General features: G+C 40.6%; 1 protein-coding gene across 3 annotated transcripts in view; it reads left to right on the top strand.

The window, feature by feature from the left end:
- Positions 1–22,081, top strand: part of Nell2 (neural EGFL like 2) — a 343,938-nt gene that overhangs the window by 249,981 nt on the left and 71,876 nt on the right. For all 3 annotated transcript variants that reach the window (XM_006974326.4, XM_015993199.3, XM_076556663.1), the window contains exon 15: positions 21,677–21,799. In XM_006974326.4, coding sequence (XP_006974388.1) covers positions 21,677–21,799 — 123 coding nt within the window. The remainder of the gene's footprint in view (positions 1–21,676; positions 21,800–22,081) is intronic.

The raw sequence follows: 22,081 nt of genomic DNA, 5'->3' as shown, positions 1-22,081 counted from the left end.
CCAAGGAGGCCATCTCTGTCTCCCTCTCACTGTACAAAACTACGTCACCATGCTGTTCTCCCTGCTCTACTGGCTTTTTGCATTTCCTCTCACCACAGCCAACCTGTTCTAGACAGAAGTTACCGCAAAAATTTCAAAAATCATCCTGCCTCATGGTACACTCTGTTTATCACTATTTGGTGACTCTTCACTAGAATCCTGCATGTTCCCTCCCCTGCCTCTCCTGTTCTTTCCTGCCACTTGATATCTCATAGATTGTTTCGCTATCTCCATCTTCTGTGGTCTCAGGAATTCTCTATAGTCTGTTGCTTTTTCCCAAAACACATTTCTCTCCTGCACATTTGACTTGTCTCCTTTGGGTTTGAACTTAAAAGCCATCCTCTTTGTGTACTCTGTCCATTCATTCTGGTGCTGAGTCACTGCTTCCTGGCTGTTTCCTCTGGAAGAAAATAACACATCAAGCCTTCCTTGTGCTTCTTCTACTTCTGCTCCTTCTTTCTTTGGCTGCTCTATGCTCCTCAAGGGCAGGGACCATGGTTGTGCCGTTTCTGCTTTAATAATTACCAACTGCTAGAGTGCCAGGATGGTTCCTGAGAGCTATTAAAGGAATGTGTATTAGCAGCCATTCAGGTCCATTAATCAAGAAATATCACCCAGCTGAAAGCATGTGATTTTAGAATTTTAAAGGAAGATATGTATGAAGGACGATGCATTTGGTCTCTGTCTCTGTCTGTGTGTCTGTCTGTCTCTACCTCTTTCTCTGCTATTCTCTTTCTCTCTATGCCTCTCTCTGTCTTCGTCTCTCTCTCTCAACACACACACACACACACACACACACACACACACACACACACACACACACACACACAATTGGCACACCTGTTTTAGTATATGGCTAATGTATTAGTTTTAGTTAATATCTCTTCCTCAAAAACCTAGGACTATATTAAATGAAAATATTTCCTCTGTTGTACTTGCCTTATTCTACGTGAGGAGATCAGGATTTCCCAACATTGGTATGTTGACCTTTTTTCACTTTAGTGATGTTGCCTAGATTTTATCTCAGAGATTATACAAAATTAAACCCAGATGCATGCCATGGTGAGCTCCTCTCTGTCAGTCTCTCCATTCCATCACTCAAGTTTTTTGTACTTTGTGAAACCTAGCCAGTCTGTTATTTTTTTTTTTCTTTTACTGCAACATAGTGATATAAATACATTCCAGGTCATCTCAGCACAAGACTGAGATGAGGTCGCCTCTCTCTCCCTGGTTTCTGCTTTCAGAGTCACTGAACTCATTGGGGCATTTTGACCCTATTTTAGGCTTCCTCTATCATCAAGTAAGATTGACATGTGTCAAATGCCAGGCAACACCATTAAAAAGATGATTCATCCAGTCATTTTGATAATGTTGTTATGAGCCAAATATAATTGAGTTTCACAGTTAATTTTATTATCTACTCCTTGAAATATAGTTATTTCGAGCATAGAATTTTGGTATGCAGGACAGGCTATCCTGGGACTTACAAAGCTCTGCCTCAGTTTTTCAAGTGTGGAAATTACAGGTATGTGCCTACCTCTAGAAAACTATGACAATTCAATAAATAAGCTGAGGAAAGAGATTTATGACTTAGATTATTATGTGAGTTCCCCTTTGTATGTTATGATTTGTGCTTTGAGCATCTCTCATAGCAGGATGCCACTCGTTTTTTTTCACATCAAATGTTAATAAAAGGCCCTTATTTTTTCAGATATGTACAATTATTTAAAAATTTAAATTGCATTTACTTTGTGTGTATGTGTGTGTGTGTGTGTGTGTGTGTGTGTGTGTGTGTGTGTGTTTGGCCTAAACTTGCAGATAGAATTAGTTAGTATTCTCTATCTATCACGTGGCCAACACAGATAAAAGTCAGGTCTTGAGGCTTGATGGCAAGCTCCTTTACCTACTGAGCCATTTTACTGGCCCTTGTCCTATTTTTTAAATTAAGACTCTTGATGCAGTCAGCATGTGCTTTTCCTCTGCCACATCTGGTTTCATGATTTCAAGGGGCAGCTTGAGAATCTGGGTGTGTTCTGGTGTCTGTGGAAGATTTTCCCCATCATAAAAATAAGCACAGCTCTGCTCTGTCCCACCACTCTTAACTAGGTTTTTACTTTAAAGTATCAATGTCCTGAGTTTCATGTTGTCCTGCTCAACCATGTTGGATTCCAAGTACTCCTGATACTTTAGAAATATTTGGAGTCATCGCTTGTCTAGGGGTGGAACCCGGTGAAAGTGTCTCCCTTGCATGTTAGCATGTCCACTGATCTTGCCATTGGTCTGGCCCTGTCTGTGCAGTTCTTTCTAGGAGAGACTGTTTAACGGCAGACTTCCTGGTGTTCTGACTCTTAGAATCTTCCCACCCCTCTTCTGTGATGTTCCCTGAGCCATAGATGCAGGAGCTGTGCTGGAGATGTGTTTGTTGTGGCTAGACACCCCACGACCCATTGTATACCGTTGTGGTTTTCTGAGATGCTCTCCATTTGCTGTAAAGAGGGACTCCTTTGATGAAGGGATGTACATAATTTGTACCTGGAAATTATCTGTAGGTGGATAAAATTTAGAAACTAGTGAGGGATTAGAGAACTAATGGTGACCGTAGATTCTTTGCTAAGATCTGTGACCCAATTAGCCCTGAGAAGCTGGCTGGGTTTCTAATTCTGGGCACACTTTCTTTCCTGTTGAGTGGGCCATAAGTCCCATTCGATAGCTCTTGATTGCCAACAATATGTGAGTGACACTTCTTATGCCTTTACAGATAGTGTGCCATGCTGGCCACTGTTGTGTTTCATAATGTTGCAGCTGTTAGGCCTGTTGATTGCTTCCCTCCCTTGGCAGCCTACACAGTAATTTTTTTGGTACCATCGAAGCTATACCAAAGAAAGGAGGCTTTCAGGTTTGACTGAGCTCGAATACTCTGAGTCCATGTCCTTAGTGTGTGGCATCTTCAACAGTTGAACCTACCTTCAACCTCTGATAGACAACCAATGGCACTGTTCTTTTGGGAGTCACTTTGACTACTGGACACACTATTTGAAAGGACATTTCTTGTACCTGACAGTGAAGAGCTCAAGTAACACAACTTCCTTTAATTTTTCCTGTATCTGTATTCACCTGTCTATCTATCTATCTATCTATCTATCTATCTATCTATCTATCTATCTATCTATCTAATTTCTAGTAAACATAAAATAATATTCTTTCCTTAAGGCTTTTTCAAACAATGTTGGTTTTATTTGTCCCTTGTCTTTCCTTTTTTTTTTTCCTAATGACTGATGAGTGATGAGAGAATCAGCCTCTCCCAGAGAGTAGCCACCTTATTGGTTGTCCAATACAAAATGGTCATCCCTGAGACCCTATACACACAATCAACAAAAAACGGACTCAGCGGGAGTCTCAGTACTTAAGTCTATTGTAATTTAAAGTATATTTTTAAAAAGAACTATTTGGAAATGACAGTGTCCCTGAGGAGAAAATGTCCATGTCATTGTTCCATGCTGGGGAAGAGTTGCCGTTTTATGATGTGTTATAACAAAATTTCCCACCTCAGCTATTTCTATATGAACAATATATGAAATGTATTCTTTAAAAGTACAATCTAGAAGATCCTTCCTTCTAATGATCCATGTTGCTATGCTACTGCATTCCCAAAATAGCAGCTAAAGCAAGACAATGTCAGCATGGCTGAACAGTGTGGAACACAGAAGCTAGTCACCCGTGTACTGATTTTTACAATTTTCAATTGTTTGGGAGGTTGATTATCAAAGCTAGGGAAAAATTAAGCACTGAAACCTTTGGGGGATTCAGAGAAACACAAGTTACTTGCAGGAACAGCTCAGGGTTCCAATCTCATCTTTGTTATTTAATTGCTTAGCAACAAAAGGCCAGGTCTTTACGGACAAAAGGCCCTGGCTTTACTTTCATCATCATTACCAGAGGTGGGAAAAGAGCATCTCCCTTGTGCAATTGTTGGGCAGTAATCAGAGACCCCGTGAAGGACTTCACACAGAACCAGATGCATAATGTCTCATACATTTAAATAGTGTTCAGGTAAAACCCGTGGCCATTTGAAAAGTCTTGAAATTCATTCAGGAACCCTTTAAGGCACTGAGTCATGACAGGATATATTGTCAACACACCAGTGACTGTAGTTGATGTCAGAAGTGAATTTCATGTGCAGGAGACCTCTAATCCTCAGTTCAGGGTGGGTGACATCCTATGGCATTGCCTACTTTTCTTCTACTTTATATTTTTCATTTTCTCCCAAGATCCAGCCTTTCCTCCTTGAATTTTTGTCTGATAAATATCTGGCTATGTATTTTCTGTCATTATCCTACAGACACTGATATGTTTTTCAAATTCCTTTCATTAGCCAGGTAGTGTCAAAGGGCTAATGACCAAAGAAAATGTTTATACAGTAAATCTTTCTGTATAGACTTTTATTCATCTTTAAATTCCTGAAGGGTCATTTAGCCTTGAGTGGCACCTATGATGTCAAAATGCTTGTGAGTGGATTTTCTGGTGGTAGTACAGAAAGATTCGAGTGAATAACCACTGAGCACATAAGAAGCAAAGAATTTGTACATCTGGAGAGAAGAAAATGAGCTTAACAATTGTCCCAGCTTCATTGGTTTGGTTAAGGAAGAATTTCATGGGGGTGTTGGGGGTGATCTCAGGAGGTATTACATGGATAGAGTTTGTGAATTAAGTGTATGGGGGAAAGGGTGTCTCCTAAATTAGAGAGGAAAAATGTTTAGGGGAGGATGAAAGAGCCACTGTAGAGGAAAGGGGATGGATGGAGTGAGTACTGAGCAGTAACAAACTTGTCAAAGGCTTGGGAGAAAGCAAGGGTCTTTGAAAGCCCAATTCACACAGTAACCTGAAGGTCACAGTGAGAGCTGCTGGAGTGATGGGTAGAGAGGCCCTTTGGAGAAATTTTGAAAATGAACTAGACGTGACTAATATAGACAGGGGTGGGTCTCACGAGGGCGTGTCTCATGTTTCTGTGTTTTTCTCTTGAAGTTATATTTCCTTGTTATAACAATTTTGTTCTGAACTTTTAGATTAGTTTGAGGCCCAATCTTGTCGAAACTTAGTTTTTGGTTCCTCTTTGTGTCCTTGGGACCTTTTACTTCTCTTCGTTCCTCAGACACTAGTAGCTTTCTTACAACCAAATTGTGTGAGCCACTTTCCTCATGGCCTTAACCCAACATCTGCTAGGAAAGAACTTAAAGGAGGAAGGCTTCACTTTGGCCCCATGGTTCATAACGACAGTGTCCATCACTGGGAAAGGCTCGGCAGGGGTGACTCTGTGATGCCTTGATCACACATTCCTGGAGCAAGAAGCAAAGAGACTGGGGAGGCAATGGGGCTGCTCTATAGCCCTTGAAGCCTGCCCTCCAGCAGCTCACTTCCTCCAGCCGGGTCCTACCTCCAGAAGATTGACAGTTCCCCACTCTACATGCGCCCCCAGCTGGGTAGGAAGCATTCAAACACAGGAGCTGCTGGGCACATTCTCTATGCAAACCATCACAAGGCCTTTGGACGTTCTTCCCTGTGACCCGCAGCAACTCTGTTCCTTGTTTTCTTCTGGGCCAAGAACACACCCTCCTTTAGATCACAAAGCTCTGGGAACGGAGATCACTCAATCTTATATTGCTGTTCCTATCATTTTCTAAAACATGCACATATTTTTTCTTTCACAATATTTACTTTGATTTGTATATCTTTTTGTTTTATTCCTATTTGCCTCATGTTTTTAGACCCTGAAAGTGAGGAAAACATATCTGTGCTTTAATTGATTTATGATATACAACCTATCATGTCTAAATCAGAGCAGATGGGCAGCAGAGCAGGGTAAACTGAAAACCTGAAAATGGAATGACATGATAACTGTATTTCTTTCAACATCTAATAATGCCTTAGCTTTTTAAAGTGCTTGACAATTTCTGAAGTATTCTGTGTATATTTTATAACTTAAAAACAATTCCTGCCGGGAGGTGGTGGCATACACTTTTAATACCAGCATTCCAGAGGCAGAGCCAGGTGGACCTCTGTGAGTTTGAGGCCAGCCTGGTCTACAGAGAAAGATCTAGGACAGGCACCAAAACTATACAGAGAAACCTTGTCTCAAAAACCAAAACCAAAAAACCAAACCAAAACAACAACAACAAATTCCTATTTTTGCATACTTTGTATTTTCAAGTTTTTATATGTACAAAAAATGTTCAGTCTTAAAATCAGCCAAGATTAAAACTATTTCAATAGGTGGACTGCTTCTACAACTTCAAGTTTATAGACAAATGAGGGTGTGAGTTACATATTCAGCTAAAGAAAATAGATCTTAAAAATAGGTGTAAGTCTACTATTCTCCTTTTAGAAAAACCAAACCCCGGAATCACTTGTCACACATTGTCTTGTTTGAAGCAGTTCAGGCTGTTACATAACAGAAGCAACTGGATCTGTGTCGGTTACGTATGGGAGATGCGCTCAGTTAAAGGTCTATTTTAGGATCTTTTCAGCTGGCAACCTTTGCAGTTTCGGAATATCTTTTCCGCGGGGTAACAAATTGTATAGGAGTGGTTATGAGTGTAGGAAAAATGCCAATTTACCAGAGCAGTAAAAACTAAGGCAATGCAACCCTCTCAGCAGATACGCTGGTACTGTGTAAAATATATCTACATAGAACATTGCACATATTGCCTATGAAAACTTGATTAGGTCAAGTCACTCAAATGAGTTATTTAATTAGATGTAGGGAAACTGTAACATATGGAGAAAACCTACTGTTGTTCATCTGGATTTCTCTGCAAATCTTTGACTTCTTATTCTACTTTAAATACATTAGAGTGGAAACCTCTGCAGATGGGGCTGCTGGAGTGGTTGCTAAACACGTGCGTTTTAACTCAGAGACATGGCCGGCCATCTGGGCCCAGCGAGCGGGGCCCATGTATGCATGTTAGATGAGTAGTGCCTTCTTTATTGCATGAGCCTGCATCCCCCCCCCCAAATTTAAAGTCCATCCCAAGAGACCCCGTACTGTTATACATGTAGCACCCTGTACATTTCCAAACAACTTCCCCCTAGCATTTCGGAGGTGCTCTTGCTGCTGATTTTTACTGTGGAGACAGCACAACTCTGTCTCTTGTTCCTAAAGATAGTCTTTATTTAATTTTAAACCTCCCAAATCAATCTGCTTTGTAATAATTCTGTCGAGCGGATAATCACATCAATAAAGAGCATGTTCACAATAAATTTAAGATTTAAAAATTCTCCCGAGATGATTTCCAAATGCCCTTTTAAATCGTTAAAACTCTGCTAACCTGATATTTTTTTCCTTTGTAGTGGACTTCTGTTAAAATGTTGAAGCCAAAATTACACCCTTTATGCTTCAGTCTGAAAGTGACTACTTAGGCCATTTATATTGAAATAGTCCTCACTCATGGTTAAAATTAATATAGTAGAATGAAATTATATTATTGGATTCCTTTGTATCCAAATTTAGGTACACTTTATATAATATCATGTCTCTTGAAATGTAATTACATTTAAATAAAAGCCTGATATTATAATTCCTCTACACTGAACAGAAAAGCTATTATTCTTTTCCCTCAAGTGCTCCTTCACTAGTCTCCAGACCTATAGAATTTCAAACTCAGAGTGATGAAGCGTGTAAAAAAGACATGCATGGGGAAAAGCCTTTTAGTTTGCAGGATAGATTCATCTAATTCATATTTATTGGGAACTAGACACAGGGCTACTCAGACACTCATGTCCCCAAGAGTAGAGTGAAGGCAGGTAGCAGATTAGGAAACACACAGGTGGATGAACATTGCCCTGTGCTGAACGGGTGTCATGAACAGACCGAGAGCCCATCTCTGTGTTTAAAGAAGGGCATTTTGGAATCCTAATAGGTGAACCATGGCAGAATGGAGACCTGTGCACCGCCACTGCCATGCTAACATCTAATAGACAGCAGATCTCAAGGTTGGGATGGGGCTGCAGAAGCCAGCAGGGTCGGGATTCACGGAATAGATTTAATGACCTCACTGAGAACTGGAGATGACATATTTTGAGGTGGTGCAGTAGGTGGGTGGTGGTGGCTAAGTGTTCTACTGTCCTCTACTGCAGAGTGGGAATGCCATAGGTCTGTAGTAACCAGGGAATAGCAACTAGGTCTGAGTCTGCAGAGGGTGCATGGACCTACCTTTGCTTTAGCTTCGAAAAGGGGTACAAAACCCAGTTGTAAAATATTCTTCGCTAACACAGCATCCTGTGTCCTTTAATGTGGAAAATCATAAGATGTGCCTAAGGACTCTTTACTGTTCATGGCAAATTTCCATCTTAGCATTTGGGTTGCACTGATTCCCTCTAATTTTATTAACACGAATATTACATTTGAAATTAAAAGTCGAGGTGCGTTCAGTTCGTCCACGTGAGGACCTCTGCATTCAGTCATGGCATGCTTAGTTAATCATCAGCCGTCTTTCCCCTTCTGCAGGGATTGTGACAACATGTCCTTTACTGTTGACCTCCTCACTCATTCATTCATTGGTTTTTGCTGCGGATGCCAAACCGTGTAAGAACATGTGAACTCAATAAAGACCGATTAGTTCCATTTAATAATAATCAGCCTTCTGGTGTGGTTTCCAGGAATTTATTGCACCATGAAAGCAGGAGTCTTAATCTGCAAAGGCTAAGTCAACCAGTTACTAATACACTTCTCTTGCCACAATGGTGTGCATGGAGGAGAAAGGTGTGTTCTGGAGTAAGCAGCCAAAGAGCTCATTCTACTACCGCACCAGTGGGCTGCTGCTCCATACTGGGTTTAAGCTCTTTAAGGTCTGGAATGGCAATGGCCAATTGTATTCTTTTTGTGAAGACTAAGGAAAGAAATTATAGCTGTAAGTAAGGGTCTCTGCACCTTTTAAAAAAATTATTAAGACTGTCTACTTATGACTTGTGGGGATTTGGGCTGGCAGCCAACCTCAGAGCAATCATCTATTACCATCTTTGGGTCTGGGTTCTCAAGTGTTGTAGTTGAAATCAAATAAGGAACAAGCCTGATGTGCAGTAGCCCCCCTGTAGAGCTTAGACCTCAGGGAAGCTTTGTTTACTCAGGTCTCTCAGCTTTTGTGTGTGCACTTGCCTTGATCTGAGGTTTCCTCTGACTCTTCAGTAGAGAGAATGACTATGGATTGAGAGCAAAGCTTTACTTGAAAACGTTTCCACTCCCATGCAGGAAATCAGGGTCAAGCAGAGCATGTGTGCACAGCACACGAGTTTGACTAAGTCACAGATGCTCGTTTAGATTTAGATTTTAAACATTTATTCAACAAAGTACTGTCCAAAATATGTGCGCAGAGATTTTGATTGGATTGACAAGAAAAGCAGTTTTGAATTTCATAAAGCGTCCTCAGGGGAGACTACATTGTCAACAGCAGTAATTACACCAGGTAATTGTGTCATCTACCCTGTTCCAGACCACTGAAAGTGATGAGCATGGGACAGACCAGCTGTCACATCCTGTTAGCTTTCACATTTGGGGATTTGCAAAATCACACTAGGGCTCACTCTCCATGAGTGGAAGGAAAGCAAAAATATACCAAGATTAAAATCCATTATAGAATTGTAGAAAGATTTGTCTAGAAAAACAAAAACGGTCAATTTCTGTAAAGTTGATCCTGATGTGGCTATCCCTTGACTTCACTGCTTTCCTCAAAATCAAAAGCTGTTACGAAATCTGCAAGACTTTAATTCTTTAATTAAGTTCCAGTTTTGGTACTCATGAACTGTGACCTTGGATCCTTGGATACATCACCAGATGCCATTAAGCTTCGGTTTCTTTATGTGGTCAGAAAAAAAAAAGGTGAAAGATGCAACCTTTAGGGTCGTTTTCTTGATTCCACACCCCACTTTCTTTGTTGTTGGTTTTTGCTCTGGGTACCTTCTTGTAGGTGCTTCAAAAATACCTAAAAACAAATTAGGCTTTCTACCTTAGTGGAATTTTTTATTCTAATATGGAAGACAGATGCAAATATACAACCAAATATTTTTATTTGGTATGAATTGATATGAAAAGGGCTTTGCCAGGCAGTGGTGGCGCACGCCTTTAATCCCAGCACCCGGGAGGCAGAGGCAGGTGGATCTCTGTGATTTCAAGGCCAGCCTGAGCTACAGAGTGAGTTCCAGGACAGGCTCCAAAGCTACACAGAGAAACCCTGTCTCAAAGAACCAAAAGAAAAAAAAGAAAGAAAGAAAAGAAAAAAAAGAGAAAAAAGAAAAGGGCTTTGACAACAGAATTCCATCCAGGTGGGGAGGTGTGCCAAGAATACCTTCTCCACGGGCATACCCTGTGAGCAGAGCCCTAAAACCAGTGTACAAGTGAGCTGTGAAAACACGTGGATTAAATCACCCCAAAAGGACAGGCTGGCAAAATGCCTGTTTCAAAGAACACAGGAAACGAGTGTGAGTGGAGGAGGAAGGTGGGCGATGGCTGCACAGGGCTTCCTTCGTCAAGGAAAGACTTCGGATTTTATTCAAAGTGTGACAAGAAGTCAGGGAAGACAGCAGGAAGGTGTCGCGAGGTGCCTTTTGTTTTGATCATTCTGCCAGCGGAATGAAATAAGGACGTGGGGTGCATTTGCATATTCATAAAATATATTCAAATAGATTGGTATATATAATCACACTCCTAGGGAAGTTAGAGAAGACTCAAGATTACAGCTGAGAGTCTTCTATAATGCCTTTTGGATTTTTTCTGGTTAAGTTTTGGATTTCATTTTATCTTAGGTAAAATAAAATTTGCAATGTAGCACGGACAAGAATCAACATGAAGGAAATGGGAGTGCAGAATTCCTTAGGTGGACAAGTGTGATGGTTCTGATCCATTTCAGGGGGCGGGGATGAGAACATGTTATTTATTTCTTTTCTGTTTGGCTATCACAACTACACAATAATGACTACTTTAATATTTTTTTCCTATGGTAGATGTGAATGGAGACAGAGATGAGTCTGGGAGTAAATAAAATTAGATACAAGGAAAAGCCTTCTTTATAGGTCTTCAGCGTTCAGAGCTTCTACACCCCAGGTGGAGTTATTCTGACATCATGATATCATACCAAACTGATTCATCACTTTACATTGGTGAAGGTATTCCCTTAATAAACATGGATGGAGCCGGGCGGTGGTGGCGCACGCCTTTAATCCCAGCACTCGTGAGGCAGAGCCAGGTGGATCTCTGTGAGTTCGAGGCCAGTCTGGTCTACAAAGTGAGTTCCAGGAAAGGCACAAAGGTACACAGAGAAACCCTATCTCAAAAACAAAAACAAACAAACAAACAAATAAACATGGATGGAACACTGAACCTCAGGTAGACACTATGCAGAACACTGAGGATTCCACAGGGCACCTCTGGAAGACTTGACTCTGGCAATATTCTTAATACAGGGAACTAGAGGTCATCCTTGAAGCTGCATTTTTTTAGACATATTGATGTCACTGGAGAATTAGCTGATACCGACCTGGCATATCTTGCCCATAACCTTTCTTTAACATCTGCCTTGTAATCAAAGAGCTCATAACTTCTAAACAAATACTGGTAGGTAAATAAAAACTGTAATTCAGGGTGTTCTATGCTGTGTTAGAGAGAAATCATTCTGGCCAAGGATATGGTTAGACAGAGAGTCCCAGTTATGAATGGAAGGGTGTCATGGCAAAGCACAGGGATTTAAGGGAGGAGCCTTCTAATCTGAACAGAAATCTTGGAGGTCAGCAGCTCACTTTTTAGCATCAGTTATTCTGAATGGTGTGTAGCTGAGTGATTTCATCTTTTTCAGGGAATTCTTCTTGTTACCTTGATTTCATTGGATTTGGAGCTTTTAGAATAGATAATAGAATAATCTTTTTAATTTAACTTAATGGTTTTTATCTTGGCATTGATAATGGGGGCTGAAAACCTAGAGACAGGTAAGTCAGGGATGCAGGACATGAACAAGTCATGGTGACACTGGTCTAGAGTAGCCCAGAAATCTACTCAAGATGGCAGTTTTTTGGCAAGGGGATTTTTTTTTTCATTTAGCTTCTTGCCTCACCTTTCATCCCTCTTATTCATTTGCGGTGAAAATATTCACTAATGCTTCAGGAACAGATCACATTTACAACTTTTCATGTGTCATTCATGTCATGGGTGAGTAATGAAAGCATGAACAGAAGAAGGTGTAAGGGAGCCTTACAGTTGCGAACCCATCGGGAGAAGCAGAGGAGTAAACAGAGGAAACAGAGTCCTCTTCCTTTGCAGGCACCTCAGGCTACACCTCTTCTGAGGTTTCTACTAATATCTAAGCAACCATCTGACTGTTTCTTGAGGCTAGGGGCTCAAGGAAGAACGGTGGGCATCAGGAGAAATGGAGATTCAGCTCCTTGCGGTGTGGCACACACTACTCAGGGGAAATGAGCGAGGCCTTGGCAGCTTAGAGCGCTCCTCAGGCTCCCCTGAGAACTTGCAGTGGTTCTTGAGGACAAGGATTCCCCCTGTGAGGAAAAGTAAGGAGAGAATTACTGCAATGGAAGGAATCTCATTAAGTAAATGTGAGTGGCTCACAATGAGGTTTAGAGTAAAAGGCATTTCAAATTGCAAAAAAGAAACCAAGAGGCCCTTCAACCATATTATATTATCAAAGAAGAGAATATTTTCTGAATCTTAAAGAGCGGCTTTCAAGACAACAGAAAGAGTGTCATGTTCCTAGGTTGATTCTTAAAACTCAAACACAGAACAAAGCACTGGAGTAAAGCAGCCACCAACATCACTTTCTCTGTCTGTCTCTAGTGCTGGTAAATTGTAAATACTTACCCATAATAATGTTTATGTATTTATGTGCACATAACATATATCTATATACCATATGTGTACATGGCATGTATAATATATACGTGTATATAATATATACCTATATATGCAAATACATCATGTGTGTATGTACACGTATAAAAGGTTATATTTGTGTATACTGTATCTGAGGCAGTACAATCTACAAATAACATGAACACAGGGATTTTCGTCATTCTTCTTGTAACCACTTTACCTGTTACTAACACATGAGAAACCCTAACACGCAACATTAACACCAATGATATCACAGCATCAACATGATTCCAGTTAGACATAGTGGTAGATATTAAGATACTAGTATAAAAGCATCAGAAAAAGGTGAGCCCTGTAACTCCACAAACAGTGTTTTCCTCCATGTGTTTGTACAACTGTATCCAAGAACAATACATGCAATCTTTCGGAATGGAAAGTGGTCCTATGTTTTGAATCTTGCTGTGGTGGAGGCTCAGGAAAACTGCTGTAGGAAACAGGAGTCATGCAGTGGGGTTCACACTAAAGCTAAATCCCCAGTGAAGAAAACAGCAGGCATTTGTTTGTTTGTTTGTCTCATAGAAATGTCCCTTTAAAAATATAAAGAACTATTCTATTTTAATTGAGACATAAATGTCAGAATATGGTTTTTTGATGTAAATCTGGCAAACTTCTGAGAGTCCAGGTCAGAGGGTTGCACTTTTTATATCTCAAGTTCCCTCTTACACTAAATTTTGTTCTGATGTGCTTTTTGGCATGGTTTGTTGATCATATCCTCTAATCCTACCTGTCGATATTACAACAGAAAAAGGTATCATATTCCTAAAGCAGGGCAGCGGGCTGCTGCTGCGGTTTATGTGAGGTCAGATGCCAATGATTTCCCCCTCTGTAGACAGACATCTCTCTAGCTTAGTAAAGGCTCTTCTCTTTCAAATGGCAGCATGTAGGATCAATTGGACTGCGAAGTTTGGGCAAGGTTTCTGAAGAAGATGTTGTTGATCTGAGTAGAGATCAGCCATGGAGTATGGATGAAGGCTTCTAACAGACTGCTGCATGTGTATGGGCATCAAAGGACCTGTTCCACTTTCGTGCCTTTAACAGAACCTCAGTCAGTGACTCACTAGTAGGATAGTGTGTGTGTGTGTGTGTGTGTGTGTGTGTGTGTGTGTGTGTGTGTGTGTGTGTGGTCTGCTTAGAAGAAAGGCCACAGTGAATGTCTTAGGAGGTTGGCAGTGTCCTGGTGATTGTGACAAAGCACACTGTGTTGCTAAAGAGTGAATGAAAGAGAGTAGGAGAGTGAAAAGAATGGGCATGAAGATGGGAGGGAGAGGGTGTCATGAAAAGTCATCTTGCAATGTGTGGAGGTGTACCCACCTGGAGACGGTGTACACTGTTCACAAGACTGTTGCCACTCACCCAGGCAAGAGCTGCTACATGCCAACATTTGATACTTGCCAAGGGATGCACATGGAGATGAAGAGTGGAGACAAGAACTGCCAAGGATGGTGCACTGAAGTGCTGTGCTCACTTCCTGGATGTGGCCATTGAGAAGGAAGAGAGCAGAAATCTGGGGACATTTTCTCCTCATGGCTTGGATGTTTCCCTGAGAAGTTCTTGGTGATGAATGTGAAGGGAAGGAAGTGGATCTAGAGTTTGAAGAGAAAGCGGGAGGGAGTTCAGGATTGCCACTATTGAACATCTAGGTGGTTTGCATTTTTGTCCAGTATTTCTTGGGGACCAATCATTGTGTTAATAACTTATGCCAGTCATTGTGTTAATGTTCAGGTATTTGGTAAATTAAGCCCAAGGACTGACTACCATCTAGAGTAGTGGTTCTCAACCTTCCTAATGCTGAGACACTTTAATATAGTTCCTCATGTTGTGATGAGCCCAAACATAAATTTATTTCATTGCTACTTCATAACTGTAATTTTGCTACTGTTATGAATTGTAATGTAAATATCTGATATGCAGGAAATCTGATATGTGACCCCTGTGAAAAGGATCTACTCCAAAGGGGTCTGATCCCCGGGTTGAGAACCGCTGGTCTAGATTGTTTTCTGACAGTTTTTGTTTGTTTGTTTGTTTGCATGCGTTTGTTTTTGTTTTTGAGGGTGGAGTATTTATTCCGCTTACTATCTCTGTTGCTATGATAAATCAGTCATCTGACTTGGCACTGTTCTTCTATGTTTCTGGACTGGAACTTGTAATCTTCCCATCTCACTCTGCTGAGTGATGGAATTGCAAGCATGAGCCACCACTCCAGCCTAAAATTTTGAGACTAGTTAATGAAATGTTTTTGTTTTGTTCTTAAATCAGGGTCTTGCTCAATAGCCAACCATGGCCTTAAGTTCACTACCCTCCTGGCTCAGTCTCTGGTGTGTTTGCTACCACACCTGGCAAAGCACTTACTTTTATACTTCTCTTTTTAAAGTTGCCTTATAACGCGCGCACACACACACACACACACACACACACACACACACACACACACACGTCTTTGTTAAGGTTTCTATTACTGTGAAGAGACACTGTGACCATGGCAACTCTTATAAAGGAAGAGCATTTAATTGGGGTGGCATTTAATTTATGATGTGACATGGTGGCATGTAGGTAGATATGGTGCTGGAGAAGTAGCTGAGAGTCCTACATCTTTACTAGAAGGCAACAGGAAGTGGTCTGAGACACTGGGCAGTATCTTGAGCATTTATGTGACCTTAAAGCCCTCCTCCACAAGACCACACCTCCTAATAGTGGCACTCCCTTTGGGGCTATTTTCTTTCAAACTACTACACATGGCTTCTTGTTTTGTGTTTTTGTGAGGTTCCTTTGTGTAGGAACATGTGTGTCTCTGGCTCTATATGTGTTCCTTGTGCTTTTTCTTTGGCTCTTTTTCTTCTGTTTGATTATTTTGTCCTTTTCTGGTTTGTGTTTTTTTATTTACCTTATTGGATTATTATTATTATTATTATTACTATTATTATTATTATTATTAGTAGTAGTAGTAGTAGTAGTAGTAGTAGTTTTTAGATGCCTGTTTTCTCATGAGAGATGGAAAGCTTGTGGATTCAGCTGGAGTTCTCTGAGGTATATGGGGAAAAATGTATTTTCAGTAAATGAAAAATGGAATAAAAAGAAATGAAGGAGTAAGAAGGGATTAAAAGGAATAAGAATAGAAAACATCCCTAAAGGTAAGAAGCTCCCTTGTCTCAGTTCACAAGAGAAACTGCAAAATGTGTTCAGAAGACAGCTGCCAATTATTTGGCTGACAGTTACAAGAGATCTGTTGCCCTACAATGTGTCAGATGATGCTGATTTCATGGAACAGAAGGAAACAAAACATTGTCATTAAGCCAGTTTGAATTTCCTTGTGGAGTCACTCAAGGGTGAAAAGGACATCAGAGGTGCTTTCCTTGGGATTCTTGGTCAAATAAGGACTAGTTAAGGAGGTGGACATACCAGTAAAAAATACAGAAGGCACCAAACTAAGCGTGGCAGAGGAGGTATTCTGAACGAACTCCTGGTTGCCAAGCACACCGAGGAATAGCCAGAAGTCACTATTGGTCAGTGAGCAGGAAACTCAATCGTGAACAAAAAATGTGAGTGGGACCCAAGCAAGTTTCAGAGGGAGATTTCTTGCAGTTACTTTAACTGCATTAAAAGTAGATTTCTGTTAAAATGATATGAGTCCTATTTTTTTCTGTAATATAGAGCAAATGAAATAAGCAACCCAAGAAACAAAATGAGCAATTTTTCATCACTCCGACAGTATTTTTCCCTTGCCACCACTGAAAGTGGAAGCATTCTGGAAAATACACAAAATGTATTTCAGTTCTGAAAAGTCTATAAAGAGAGCAATTTCTAAAAAATATTTAGTTTTTTTTCCCCAACAGAACTGAAATAGAAAAAGCAGGACATGACTTAATGAAGGCAAATAAATAAATAAATACATACCAGATAACAGGTAAATATCTGTCATGTGCTACAGTCTTTGCATTTCTCCTGCTTGTTTTATAATAGGTCTCTTGTGGAAGTTGTAATTCTTCCATTTAAATCCAGAGAAGTTGTCTGCAACCAAGCCTGTTTGAGAATCAGAAGATGCACTACAGCCCACGCTGCCTCCCTGCTACTGCTCATTAAAATAGCTTGTAGTTTTCTCATGTTTCTTTTCTGCCCTTCATCTTGTGTTATGGTCACAGTGTAGCACAATCACTGTAGATGTTTGAGATCATCTAATGTGTCATAGCGATGTCCCACAAGTGTCAGTGATATTAGGTCACGGATGTTTTAACCATGGGGAAATGTATGTTCTTCTGGTGGTAGAAAGCACAGTCACTAAGTATCTGTGCAGAAGTTAAGGAGGGAGGCAGAGGAGGGAATGAATGAATCCTAGTTTCTTTTTCGTTTTTCCCTAGACACCCTGAGTCATCTAGAAATCATTATGTTGTAACACAGAATGTTGTTCAAACTCAGATTATATCCCTCTTGAAAAGATCGATAGTAGGATGATTATCTCATGCTGATACTAAGAAGTGGTGTGCAAGTTCAAAGATCTGAGTTGATAGAATAGACTGGGTATGTTTCATTTGGCTGCTTGATAGTTGTGAGTTGTTTTCAATAAAACATGGTCTTAGTATTGCAGATTCATGGTTCTGTTGTTTTGAGGCTCTCCACCAATTAGTGCAAAGAACTACCTGCTTGGTAGGCAGTTTGCTTTGGTGTGTGTGTGTGTGTGTGTGTGTGTGTGTGTGTGTGTGTGTGTGTGTGTGTGGTGTGGAACAACACTGGAGCAGCAGGAGGGGTTAGGAGGAGTGGAGCTGCTGTGGAACCTGTTGCTTTCTTAACTTGCATTATGGTCTGCAGAAGCATAAGAGGAAATCCACTAGACAGCACTGATAGCTGAAGTAAACCAACTCTCTAAGCTTGTGTCTTGATGCTATTTTCACAAATTTCCCAGACTGCTGTACACTTTTCTGTGGGTTTCTATGAGCTGACGACCTTGCATTGAAGGCAATTGAGCTTGACCATTTTATGTACCTTACTTTTCTTTTAAAAATGTCTTCCAGTCTTATAAAATGAGGATATCACTAGGCACGGAATGTTACTTCAGTCCTGGGAAGCTCTGTAATTCTCATAAGGCTTTTACCAGACAGGGTTAAAAGTATGGTGGAAGTGCAATAATGAAATGATAGTTTCTCATTGTAAAGCAGTAGAAGACTGTGCACACACCCAGAAAGACATTAAAATTTATGTATACTGTAAACTTTATGTATAAACATGTAAAGTCCGTGGAATGCAGATAATGGACAATTGAATCATAAAAGAGAATATAAAGCAATTGTTTTCCTAGTTCTAAATCTGCCACGGACTTTTCCATTTTTGGTGATGGATAAATGCATAAAACTTCGTTTGGTAGTGAAAGTGTAAAATCTAATGTAAAACTCCATAGCTTCAAAATGGCTAGACTAACCATATAGCAGTTTAATGAAATGTGTAGGCTTTGGGTCCGGTTAATTGCACTGTGTGATGTTTTTAATTTGCAAGTTCTTTCTAATAATGTTTTAATAAAATTACTTAAAATTTAAAGCATCAAAGAAAACTATAAAGGATACTATAAAAAGATTTGAAAAATATGCTCATGGAATACATGAGTTAGTTCTATTACTTAGCAAGCTTTTTTTGCTTTTGGAATCAGATATTTTGTTTCACAATTCTAACAGCTGCTAAACCTGTAATCTGCTACAGGGCAAATTTAACTTTTTATAAAAGATACATAATTTCCAACTAATGTGAGAATTAAATTATTTACAAATGATGTGGCTTATAGTAAGCACTTACTCATACTGTGTTATCAAGAATCATTCTATCTCATTCAAATCTGTAAGAGTTCCAAAAACAAAAGAATTCAAGTGGGTAGATGCCATTGTAATTTAGAATCTGTGATTCCACACCCCAATATATGTAAAGAAAAGTTCATGTCAAATACCCTGTTATCCATGAACTTGGACCTCTACCTGGACAAGGAGTATGATTACCCCCCACCCCCTCGATCTCAAGACCATCTGTAAGTGTCTTTACTTCTTTGCTTTGGTGCACCTCATGATGGCAGCCATGTGTATGTTTTCTGCCTTCCCAACCAACTAAGCCATAAGCTGTTTGAAGGTGGCTACAGTAGTAATATATCAGCCTGCCAAAGTTAAGTTAGTGATGAATACAAATGTACTATTGTTTTATGTGACATCTGCATTTGAAGGAATCCCACCCTCTCTGTCTGTCTGTCTGTCTCTGTCTCTGTCTCTCTATCTCTGTCTCTCTTTATATATATATGTGTGTGTGCATATATATTATCTCTTTGTATATCTCAATATCTCAAGAAACATTCTGTCTATCCACCTGTGTATCTCAAGAAACATTCTCTTAAATTATGAAATGAAATCCAAAGGAAAAGCACTGTTGTGTAAATATTTACAGTGCCAGAGTGGGGTTGAGACTAGAAGACTGGGGAGAGGTAGCTGTGTATAATCAAAGAGAGCAGCAGAGCCTGGGCTGTGGGTCTCAGACCAACAGGAACCCTAGCTTTGCAGGTAGAAGACAGGAAGATGTTTACACAAAGGGCCTGGCACTTTAGTGTCATCTCTAAGGATGGCTAGCATTTTCCAGGAGAACCCGAGGAGCAGGGTAGGGTACCTTAGGCACTGCCAGACGTGATTGTAAAGGCATGTTCAGAAACCAGAAAAACTGTCTCGTCTTTGAATTGCCCAGGAGCACACACTCTCCTCTCAGGAACTATGAATAAGTGAGAAGAGAGTAACCCAGGTCGTTTCATTTGGTGGTTATTTAATATTTATAGCACATTCCATTCTGGGTTCTAAACAGACCCTGTTAGGCCTGTCCTCTACACAGGGATCATGAGATAACAAAGAGGACAAGATGGGCAGGGAAGGCAATAGTATTTAACCCCTCAGTAGCTTCTTTGAAAGGTATAAGGTTGTCCCCATATAGATGTGAAGATTAGCTGTGGTGCTTCCAACAGTGCTGAGAAGAAACCCGACAGCAGGCACAAACTTTAGAGCATAGGTTTCTATCATTTCAGCTAGAAGAGCCCAGAGGAAGGTGGCTGGCCCCTGGCACATTTTGTGAATGCCAAAGTGCAAGTTGTGTTCTCTAATGGATTTATTGGGAATAGTTTCTAAAAGTTTTATTTCAGGGCTAGAGTTAACATGATCATAATCGGGCTTCCTTATAATACCAGTCATGAGATCATAGTGGAATGTTAATGCATATTTAAAAATTAAAACATAGGAAGTGCATTAAGAGTTGTCTTAAATCACATAGTATCCTCTCAACCGTATATGTCAAAGCAGAATTGTTGAAGTTACAGTTATGTTAGTGTTAAAATGCCCTGGATACAGAGTTCTAAAATGAAAAGCAAACAGTGATGTGAAAGAAACCCAGATAGTAAATAGTTTAGGGACCTAAACTAATCTGTGTGCATGTCCTTACATATTTTTATTTCTTGCACAAGTTGTTTTTGATATTAGATCTCTTCCCCCTATACACCTTCTTTTATTTATTTTTAACTTCTGTATTTTTGCTGAATGCTGAAAGTCTGAAGTTACCTAATACTCCTAGAACTCAGGCAAGATGCATTATCATTTAAGTCACAATCGCCTTATCCTTGGTATTGTGATCTGGTCTGCCTGTCTCACAGGAGTGCTAAAAGGGATCAAATGATTGAGGACTTTGACAAGTAACCAGCTGCTCCCAGCTGAAGGGCACATCGTGTAGGCTCTGTGTCTTATGTATATTTGCACACATTAGATATGTGTATTAGGAAAACAAATCTGTCTTATCAAATAGACACAGGGTGCTTCCTTTGCAGAGAGAGGACATTGAATGTAAGATCTCCTCACAAGAGTGCATCACAATCTTTATGTTGGCAAGTGCTGTTGCAGATGGAAACTGGTGGCATCCAACGCCCAGAGTGTCAGCCCTGTTATCCTGCAGGCCAAATCTTTTAGAGTGTCCCAGTTGGGAGTTTCTATTGCTGTGAAGAGACACTATGACCACAGCAACTCTTATAAGGAAAACATTTCATTGAGGTGGCTTGCTTACAGTTTCAGAGGTTCAGTCTATTATCATCATGGCAAGGAGCATGATGGCATGCAGGCAGATGTGGTGCTGACTACATCTTGGCTCGCAGGGAACAGGAAGTCGACTGAGACACTGGGTGGTATCCTGAGCATAGGAAACCTCAAAGCCCACCCCCACAGTGACACACTTCTTCCATCAAGGCCACACCCACTCCAGTAAAGCCACACCTCCTAAGAGTGCCACACCCCATGAGATTAGGAGGGTCAATTACATTCAAAGTACCACAGGAGTGAAACAATTTTCCATCCTTCCCTGTTACAAATCACATATTACAAGGGACAGTTAGGTGTCAGGCAGACTTCCTCTACAAGTGAAACTCCCTGAGTGACAGTCCCAGAGGCTGCATAGCTGACTTTGTCATGTGCCTCTGAGCATGTCTATTCTGCTCTGCCACTGGTCAGCCTGTTCTTCAGCTATTTTTGCACTGACCAATTAAAAATAGAAACTGCATGTGTACACATCGTCCTTCAAAATTTGAAACAATCCGAGGTTGTCTTCAGTTTATAATTTGTCTCCATCTATGGTGGGGACAATTGCTATAGAATAACCAAGACGCCGATGTATTTAAAGTATGGTATCTTTGAAAACTATCATTGAGTAACAAAATTGTATTCTTCATTTCAGAACATGATGAGTGCGCCACAAATCAACACAACTGCGATGAAAATGCTTTATGCTTTAACACGGTTGGAGGACACAACTGTGTCTGCAAGCCTGGCTACACTGGAAATGGAACCATATGCAAAGGTAGAAAGCTCCCGTGGCCATCCCTCTGCACCGCCACACAGAGCCACCCATCTCCTTTCTTCTGTACCTGCACACCCCTCCTCTGGACCTCATAAACACTGAGTTGCTGAGGTTTTCCCGAGTTGTTCCATGGCCCCTCACCTTCCTCTCTGCTCCGGGTACCCTCCTTGGTCACTCCAGCAGTTCTGTAGCCAAGCGGTTTTGCTCTTTTTTCCCTAATCTTCTGTGACCTCAGCAACAGCAGTTCACATAGCTGTCTTTCTCTACAGACCACACCCACAG

This window comes from Peromyscus maniculatus, chromosome 20 (genome assembly GCF_049852395.1).
Source record: "Peromyscus maniculatus bairdii isolate BWxNUB_F1_BW_parent chromosome 20, HU_Pman_BW_mat_3.1, whole genome shotgun sequence".
In the NCBI taxonomy this organism is placed as follows: domain Eukaryota; kingdom Metazoa; phylum Chordata; class Mammalia; order Rodentia; family Cricetidae; genus Peromyscus; species Peromyscus maniculatus.
The sequence above is the reverse complement of the archived record's forward strand: the minus strand, read 5'-3'. Positions and strand labels throughout refer to the sequence as shown.